At 40.4% G+C, this 10,018-nt stretch overlaps 1 protein-coding gene across 1 annotated transcript in view; it reads right to left on the bottom strand.

The window, feature by feature from the left end:
- Positions 1–54: 54 nt before the first annotated feature.
- NUCB2 (nucleobindin 2) overlaps positions 55–10,018 on the bottom strand; it is a 29,796-nt gene continuing 19,832 nt past the window's right edge. The window contains exons 6-13 of the mRNA XM_081175408.1: positions 7,739–7,924; positions 7,019–7,109; positions 5,513–5,571; positions 4,742–4,834; positions 4,018–4,107; positions 2,531–2,701; positions 1,856–1,937; positions 55–1,118 (exon numbers count right to left, since the gene is read on the bottom strand). Coding sequence (XP_081031534.1) covers positions 994–1,118; positions 1,856–1,937; positions 2,531–2,701; positions 4,018–4,107; positions 4,742–4,834; positions 5,513–5,571; positions 7,019–7,109; positions 7,739–7,924 — 897 coding nt within the window. The 3' untranslated portion in view covers positions 55–993. The remainder of the gene's footprint in view (positions 1,119–1,855; positions 1,938–2,530; positions 2,702–4,017; positions 4,108–4,741; positions 4,835–5,512; positions 5,572–7,018; positions 7,110–7,738; positions 7,925–10,018) is intronic.

Raw genomic sequence — 10,018 nt, 5'->3', positions numbered from 1 at the left:
GTCGTTTACAGCAGGAGCCAAGCTGTTTTGTCCAGGAAAAGACAATGAGAGGTATTTGCTCATTCTGCAAATATACTTTATCATCAAAAGAGCTCGCTTTCATAGCTCATAAAGGGATAAATGCAACTGGCATATTATGAAAGGAAGTAGGACAAAAGTATCTTCTTCATAGCTGACTTGCAGGGGATGTAGCCAGCTGACACACTGCATTCGGTTTGCAACAATAAGGATGGCTAAATCAATACATTTCAAATTCACTATTTCTGTTGAAGGCTTCTTATCCTGGCATTCCTAGGCATATTCACTATTGCCTATTACTCCCTGCTGCAATTAGACTTCCTTTTTTATGTGCAGAATTTATTGAAATCAGATCACAGGTGGTTTCTATTCATTTGGTCTCAAAGACCAAAGAGATTGGGGCGGGGGAACCGACCCTCATTCACTACACCATCCTAAATTCCTGCTCTCCATTGTTGGCACTTTTAGGAAAATATTGTCATAGACTTGTGTCTTGATCAAGCAAACTTCCACTTTACACCCACCGACAATCAAGACTGTCGGCATCATGAACATTTACAAAAAAAGTAAAAGATTTGTGCCTCTTAGCTTTTCCCTCATCAGTGAGTCTTCTGGCAGATTATAAAACATATTTAATTTAACCATGAAGTAGGTGGAGATTTTCCAAGGCACAAATGATGGACAGCCAGCCAAATTACATTGAAGTGAAACAATAATGTTTTCCTGAGGATAAAATCTGGATGATATCCTTAAATCTAGTTACAAAATTAGAATATTTTAATATACCCTTCTCACCTGAAAGATCGGCAGCTTTATAAACATGCCTTGTATCATTTGTGCCTTTGAAAGTCTTCATGAATCCAATGATTTGAAATGGGGATTTTAAGCTCAATTCCCAATTTGTTTTTACTTCTCTGACCATATCCCCTCCCACTTCTCTCCCAAAACTATGGTACAAATTTGAGGCACATGTGGTTAAGGGTGAGACTGAACGTGATCTGATCCTGCAGCTGTTTCTTGTACTGGTATGCTTCCTGGTGGTAAAGGCTGACTGCCTCCCGCAGGATGATTTTGAACATTTCCAACTGGTTGTGATGCAGCTGTAAGACAAAATACGAAAAACAAAGGTTAGTTCTGTGGAACAATTACCTGGTAATCCAAATCTCAGAAAGTGTGGTTTTACATATTATAGTAGACTCAAATTTTACATGGGGGTTACATTATGAGGGATTATGCATAAAGCTGAAATCACATATAGTCAAAACGTCCCCAAAGGTTATTAGAGCAGAATTCCACATATTTATGGTACTATATATTTTTTTCCTTGCATAAAATCACCTTTCAGAGAACAAAGAAGGTCTGCAGTATTTGCTTATTCATTTATGTGCAGTAAGAGTTTATAGCTCCATTGTCAATGGTATCCAGCTGGCTCTCTTTTATGAAAATGCATCCTTCCCCCCTCCCACATACAAAGACACACTTGCCCAAATTATATCTCTCTCTTTCATGTACAGCTGCTAAGAGATATATTTGGAGTTTGTATGAAAGGTGCCCCTATTTCATAGTAAAACATGATAAATTCTTTCATTTGAATTATCTGGCAAGGAAAGTATTTGGGTAGGGCTTCAGTTTCAGGCATCTAAGTGTTCAAACACGTTACATTCCAATCTAATGGGTTGGAAGGCTCCTTCTCTTATTTGCAGTAGAATATTAAGTGCCAAGCTATAAGTTTGGTTCTGTATCGCACTGTGGGCATAAATAGTTTTTCTCACAAGCAATGAACACCATCATCAATAATATGTGTGTGAGAGAGAAAGAGAATAATTAATTTACATACGTGGCTGGAATTTCAGTTCTCCACCTGGTCCCGAAGGAGGATGTCCTTGCTGTAACTTCTTCTGTTCCATTTGTTGGACAGCCTGTTGGGCAGTTACAAATGTATGTGGAATGAAATGGAAAATAGGTAATTCAAGGTGTATTGGGGTGTTAATTTCATGCAATAAAGCTATATATATGTTCATATCTTTGAATATGAACATCCATACAGTTCTTGTGTATCACAGTAAAGTCTGCAACAAAATGCCTTCTTAAATAAACTCAGCTTTGCATGGATTCTTCTTTTCTCTGGAACAAGTCCTCCCAAATCCAATAATGTAGTTCAGTACTGTGCAACATGAAGCAAGTTTACAGTTCTTTAGCACAGAATATCACCATCACGTTATACTGCTGCTAAAAAAATTTGCACTGGCTGCCAATTAGCAACCAGGTTGCTGCTATTGGTACAAGTACTGGTATATAAAGCCCTATGCAGCTTAGGACCACAATACCTAAAAGATCACTCCAACCTTTCGAGGTCTGGTATGTCTAAGCAGCAGACCCAGCTAACGTGCATTCCAAAGACAGTATACTTTCAGAACAAGAAATGATATATTTGTTCTGTTCTTACTAAACAATAAATACAATGAATTCCATTTCTATAACCAAAGGAAATTAGCAGCTATTCAGATGGTACCTGCTGGAGTTCTTGTCTCTGAGCTTGAAGGTGGTCGTGTTGCCTCTGTAGTTCTTCTTTCCTTTTCTGAAGTTCTAGTGCTTGCTTGTTCAGTTCATCTTCTTGCTGGGAAATGTGACTTTCAAATTCCTTCAGATCCTCTTCAGTGAAGACCTGTTGTTGGTCCAGGGTCTTAAAAACAACAGGAATAAAACGCAAACCCCTCAAAGAAGGTTCAATGTTGAAAAAATTAAGAAGCAATTCACAAATTATTCTATAGGCCCACCTTTTGAAATATGTGTGCAAGATACAATATGTTTTATGATGATCCGAAGTTTTGATAAAGAGAAGCATTTTACACTAGCTAAATTCTTACCAGAAAGGGGGGGGGGAGAATAGCAAGGTTCCTCAAGCGCCCCTCCTATTTCTAACAAGTTCCTGATCTTTGTCCATGCACAATTCACACACCTTGACAGGAACTTGACTTTGAAAAGTCACCCTGCCCATTGGAGGGATAAGGAAAATCATCAGCCTGCAGCATTACATAGCTTTTCCCCACAAGAGGGTCCACGCAGGACCTCCTGCCAGCAGAAACACCTTCTGTATAGGAAGATCTGTGCTTCTTAAAGACAGTTGACAACATCAGACTTTCAAGAAGTGATCATTTGCTGAACAGTGCACACACAATACAGGAGCAGTATGCTCACACTTTTTGGTGCTGTATGTTTTCCTCTGCTCCTCCCCACCCCACCCCACCTTCCTACATACATAAGCCGTGGTCCAGAAAGTGCCCCCCCCACTTTGTTTTAATGTATTTATGTGAGGAATTTTTGGGGGGGTTGGTTGGTTTTGGGTTGCTTTGGGTTGCCTTGAGCAACATAAAGCAACTAATAAGTTTAATAAATATAATAAGAATGGAAATCTGCTTATGCATATGGATTGTATTTGTGGTAACAGCGCAATTATCTGCTCTATGCTGCTGTGCTTGAATTTCCCCACACTCTTTCTCACTTAATGTGAAGTGCAACAGAATCTTGTTTGCCAAAGAGAACTCATTCTGTGCTTATAGAGATATTGCTGTAAGGAAGACAGCTTCCAGGCATACATGACAGCGTTACAGTTACTTAACAGTTCTCAGTTTCTTTCAGGATCTGCGAAGAAATGGCATAAACCTGACTTTATAAAAAAGATAACACAATTCTCTCTCTGTATTTCCAATATAAATCACTGACTGCTCTGTTCAAAGAATACTGCAGTCAAAATGCCTGTGCTTATTCTATTTCAAACACCTGCACAAACATTAAGATTGTCCCATAAAGTAGCTTATGCACAGTGTCCTTGGACTCACTGTTCAGATTTTATTTTGATAAAGTTGCTAATAATTAAGCACAGATAAATACAACAAAGAAAGGGGGAAGAGAATCAAAGGCTTGAGACAAACCGACTACTTGTGGTTTGGGTCAGGATGGTGGTTGCAGCATGTTCTACTTTAAAAATGGTTGGATTACCTCCCAGCTTTCTGGCTCCAAAAACTCTTTTTTCTCTGTAGCTCTCAAGAATTCTTCCAAAGTCACTAACCGGTCCTTGTTGATGTCAACCTTTTATAAGAGGTACAAGTGGATAAGCACACTTTAGGTCATCAAACTTGCATTTGTATCCAGCTTTTCAAAAGATGAATCAGCACACAGTATTTTAATGTTACAGCACAGGCACCGCATTATTCTGAGGTGGAAATGATGGCTGAAAACAAAGTCTTCAGTGTGGCCAAATGAATTCCCCTCCTACACACTCACTCACAGCATAATCCAGAGGTAAGCCCCAATGTGTTCAAAGGGCTTCTCCTATGTAACACAGTTAATTTTTGAGAGTTCTTCAAAAGCTTGGATTCCTCACTGAAAATACTATACAATGTTACCAAGCAACTATGTGTATTTCCTCCAGTCCTAATTTTTTAATGTCTAAGGGTCAGAATGCATTAATGCCCACCACAAGGGGCACTGCCATTGTAGTGATAACATTTTAGAATTGCTTGTCACTGTGACTGTCACCATCCTTATGTGAGATTTTCATATTCCCACTAGCAGCTGCCTGGAACAGACCAGGGATATAGACACATTAGGGTGTGAAGAGTGTGTGTGTGTGTGTGTGTGTGTGTGTGTGTGTGATGAATGTGGTAACAGCAGGGTTTTGCCTACTACCATTATTTATAAAAGAGTGATGTTCTGGCCTCACCTCATTCATTACATGTTCTCTCATTCGTAGCCTTTCTTCTTCCATTTCTACCATGTCATCTTCTTCATTTTTGGGATCATAGACTTTCTCTAGCTAAAACAGAAGCAAATACATCACTGAACTTAAGGAATATGCTTGAAACAGATTATCCATCCCTGTTATTCCTTAACTATATAAATATGTCGAACAGAGTTGGCTTCTGCTTTCAAATCAAGAAATTACTGCTTCTTATGCCAATATACAATATGTATGGGTACATAATCAGTTTGAATTGAATTGAAGTCTTTTGGCTTATCCTCTTCAGACTGGACCAGTATATCAACTTTCCAAATTTTGAACTTACCAAGACATTTGGGCATTGGTCCACTCTGTATGTACAGATATGTAAAACCCCCTTGCATTTCTATGCCTAGACACTGGAAATATGCGTGCCAGGTAGCTAGTCCCAGCCTGAATATGAAATCAATAGCTAATTTCGTAAATGGCATCAGTTCCTGGTATGAAGTTTTTATGTTTTGCCCTTGCATCTATAGGTTTTAGCAATGGACTTTCAAAGTGTTGAAAGTAACTATCTCATATTGCTCCCTGCTCCAGAATATATTGTTTTTCCTTGAATAATTGACCTGGGTTTTTTTAAAAAAAATATTTAGGCTTTAACATATCTTTGGTGGATACATAAATATTACCAGTGCTGCCATTTTTATATAGACAGAAGCCCTTAAATATCAACTAATTGTAAGGAAGAGTTTCTATGTAATGTACATCACATACCTCTTTAGTAAACAGGGCTTCTAACTCCTGCTCATCCAGAAAATGATCATTATTGACATCTATAAAAAGTATAATGCATATAAATATAGAACACCGAAGCATTAGCACACTCATGCACACCAGGTCTAATTCACTTGTAGCACGCTACAATCCCAACTTGATTAATCTAACAAAATATTTTAGCACAGCACATTTATTTTTCTATTTAGCTACTGACCAGACTGTTGCTGTTGACTATTTGGTTTTGTGTTCTATTAGCAAAGAAAATCTAGAGGCGTTGACAATTCTGCTCTTCAGGCTTCCATTCTCTTATAATGAAATTGGAAACCAAAACATAGCTCAAAATAAAATCTTAATACATAAATAGCCTTGAATATATTCAAAATTCATACATTGCTTGTCTTTACCCTTCTCCCCTTGATAAGATCCCACTTAGCCACACGCATATTGAATCATGTTTATCTGCATTAAATTATGGCAGCTTGACTTTTAATAATTAACTTTTGAAGCAAGGGCTTGTTAAACAAGGGTGTGAACATCCATGACCTTTGTAAGATTTCAGAGCCTAACTGCTGTTTAGAAATTGTTGGTGTTATTTAACTTAGAAAGGAATTAACTATCTGTCTCAGATACTATTCTTTATATGTATCTGCTTCAGATCTGTCCAGCCCTGCACATTTGTCACAACACTATAATGTTGATAAAGTCACTTTGCCACACACAGCCATTGCCCAACTCTAGGGTGTAATAGCAGGGATAAATAGAGAAGAAATATGAGGAGGGGTTAACTCTGTCCCATTTCCTGATATTTTACAGGTTCTTTAGTCCCAGTGGCTGGAGGGCAGGTGGGACAACCTTGCCCAGACTTACTTCCTAACAATAAAAGCAAAAGAGGGTTTTACTTTGCAGAGCATAGCCTTTTAAGCTCTGGCCCATTTGCCCAGATCTGAATATTGATTCTTTAACGGTTTTGGAAATTCTGCTTATTGCAACTAAGAACCTTCAAAAGCCTGAGTAATCTGTCCAGTAGGACATGTATAATTACCAGACTAGTTTTCAAGTCCTTGAAAGGGTGATTGCCATGAGTTTTAAAAATACAAGGCAAGCTGAAAATGAATCTAAGTTGTAGTCCTTCTTCAAAACATTATTATTTTCTTCCTCAGTATGGACTCCAGACTGTTGAGGTAAATAGTGCCAGAATGAAAATAAGTGCAACAAGCCCCCCAGTAATGGAAATTGTTGTGTTACAAGGACCTATACACATGTAAATAAACTCCAGTATAAAAGGGACACTCCAATGTGAAAATGCTGAATTAGAACTCAACTGTCTGAGAAATTCTATCAACTCAGCCCTGATCCGCATAATGGGATTTTATCCTATTACCGATGTTAATTTACTTGAGATTCTTTGTTGTCACATGATGAAGGTATTGCTCCAGAGAAGGCAATCCCAAGAGTATCACTTAAGTTGGTTAATTTTTTACAGGAAAAAATTATGCTCCTTACCATGCAACTTGAAAAAAGTCTTTGGATCAAAATCATTGGGGTCCAGTCCATCTGCCTCCTCCCACACCTCTTTCAACTGGTCTTTACTTCCCTGTAAGTTGATCAGAAAAAGCAATAATGCAAATGATTAGATAGACATTTCTTGCAACCACATTGTGCCAAATAAATCCATATTACCTTTCTAAGAAAAGCTTCAAAATCTAGTTATTTCCCCCACCCACCCACCCAAATACGCACTGAAAAGCACACATCTATCATCCATTAATGTCAACATCTTCAGTAGGAATTCCTAAATTGTCAGCAGAGGTGATAACAAAAATGAAACAATATGTTGCACATGGTCAAGAACCATTTGGATCATTCTACAATGCCACTCTTATTAACAGATGGGCATAACATAAGGGGAGGTAGAACTTGGTCAGGTTCTATTCCCCATAGAAGAAGTTGTCTTGAAAGCTGCAGCTCAAACATGTATTAGAAAAGTTTTCAAAGGAAGCAAAGATCTCAGTCCCTTCTCATAAATGTTGATAAAATAAGAAATGGCTGGAAAGGACGCATATAAAATGATATTTCAGTTCAGTAAAGTCCTGCCAGTTCAATAACCAAACCAAATTTAAGTGCATCTATAAAGCATATCCCACTACTTTTATTTATTCTCCTTTTAATGCATAACGCCTGAATACACCTTCACTATATGGTAGACACAAACCATGTGCTTACAGGGTGGTTAACTTTGGGGTGATTACTGTGCTTTTTCTTCAGTTCTTCATACTTAGCTTCCTCTTGTCGTCTCTTTTCTTCATCCAGTGTTTTTAAATATTCTCTTCTTTCGTGTTCTTTCATCATCTCATATTTCTTAAACTCCTCATGACGAGTCTTGTCATAGTTTTCTAAGTCATTTGTGGCCTACAAATTAAAAATCAATTAAGAATACTGTGTTTTTTGACCACTGCAATATGAAGCACAAAATACTCCTTTTATCCAAGCTTTGTGTGTGTCCCAGCAGTGGGTCTGAGGTCATGCTGAGCAGCTGATATACCGTATTTTTTGCTCTATAAGACTCACTTTTTCCCTCCTAAAAAGTAAGGGGAAATGTGTGTGCATCTTATGGAGCAAATGCAGGCTGCGCAGCTATCCCAGAAGCCAGAACAGCAAGAGGGATTGCTGCTTTCACTGCGCAGCGATCCCTCTTGCTGTTCTGGCTTCTGAGATTCAGAATATTTTTTTTCTTGTTTTCCTGCTCCAAAAACTAAGTGCATCTTGTGGTCTGGTGCATCTTATAGAGCGAAAAATATGGTACTTCACACTCTTTCCTTCCAATTTACTTATGAAAGGAAAGCGTACATGAAGTGGTTTAAAATCTGTCACTAACAATTGAAGAACCACATCATCTCAAACAATAACATATGCAACACAGAAAATCCAGGGAGTTAAGCAATGATAAAATTATAAGCGAGGCAGAATCGCAAAGCTGATTCCACAATTTTGTGGGCCTCTTGTACAACAGTCAACTAGTGTGCCCCCAACCCGAAATGTAAAGATATAGCCAAAAAGAAATAAAACTTCAAAGTTATCACACCCTGACCACCAGTACCATCGACCAGGCACTGCCTTTAAATGAGGACAGGGAGCTAAGCTGCCCAACACATTCTTTTTTGAAATGAACTGCCACCACTACATCAATGAAGAAGCTATTAGTTTTGTCTTTTTCCCTTGACAATTGAGTGGGCCCCTGCAAAGCTGGGAATCTCTGGTGGCTTCCTGGCCATCTAGTGCTCAGGGTTGGACAAGCTGATCCTGACTCTGTGAGTACTATAGCTCACCGGAGCCAGTGGCGTCGCAAGGGGGGGCAGGGTGGTGGTGCACCCCGGGTGCCATGTCTGGGGGGGTGACAGGAAGGCACCCCATGGGGTGTTCACCCTGCCACTCCCCAGGCGCGGCGGCGCCAGCAGCTGTCGCACCGCCGCAGCCACATGTGAAGGATCCTCCATTCACAGCTGCAGCCGCGAGCGGAGGATCCCGCCACTATCTGTATGGCACCTGAGCAGCACCGGCGGCAAACCGCTACATACAACGCATGCACGGTGTCAGACGCATGCGCTGTACGTAGCAATGCCGCACATGCACTGTAGTGGTTTGCCGCCGGTGCCGCTCAAGCTTCATACGGACGGTGGTGGGATCCCTCCGTCGCCACTACAGCCGCAAGCAGAAGATCCCTCCGCCGCCACTGGAAGCAGAGGATCCCGCCAATGTTCGTACGGCGCTCGGGCGGCGCCGGCAGCAAACCACTACGTACAACGCATGCGTGGTGTCGCACGTATGTGCTGTATGTAGCAGTGCTGCACATGCGCCCCCCTACATAGTGACGGCACACATGCGTCATACGTAGAAATGCCATGCATGCATCGTTAGTAGTGGCGCAACGCGTGCGCAGCCAGCGGTTTGCCCCGCCCTGGGTGTCGGTTAGCCTTTGTTCACCCCTGACCAGAGGTTAAAACCCTTTATTTGAATGAATTTTTGCACTGCTTGAAAAACAACACACACTCTCAGGTAAACTGCTTAAGAACTGTGAAATGCAGTGGTGCCTCGCAAGACGAAAAGAATTTGTTCCGCGAGTCTTTTCGTCTTGCGATGCTTTTCGTCTTGCGAAGCACAGTCCGTCGCAACTGCGCCTCTTCAAGCGGCTGTTTAAAAAAAGCGCAAGACGTTATCGTCTTGCGAAGCAAGCCCATAGGGAAATTCGCCTAGCGAAGCAATGCAAAAATGGAAAACCCTTTCGTCTAGTGAGTTTTTCGTCTTGCGAGGTATTCGTCTTGCGGGGCAACACTGTGTTTCACTTAATGAGAGGCATACCTTTACTGAATGCCTCTGCTGTATCAGAATTACCTTAAGTGTACAGTACAAAGCAATTCAATATACAATTGCCATCAGCCCCAGCCAGCATAGCCAAGTGTCAGGTGTGTTGAGAGTTGTAGTTCAGAACATCTGCTGGGGACCAAG

The sequence above is a fragment of the Podarcis bocagei genome (assembly GCF_964188305.1).
Source record: "Podarcis bocagei genome assembly, chromosome: 1".
Lineage (NCBI taxonomy): Eukaryota > Metazoa > Chordata > Lepidosauria > Squamata > Lacertidae > Podarcis > Podarcis bocagei.
The sequence above is the reverse complement of the archived record's forward strand: the minus strand, read 5'-3'. Positions and strand labels throughout refer to the sequence as shown.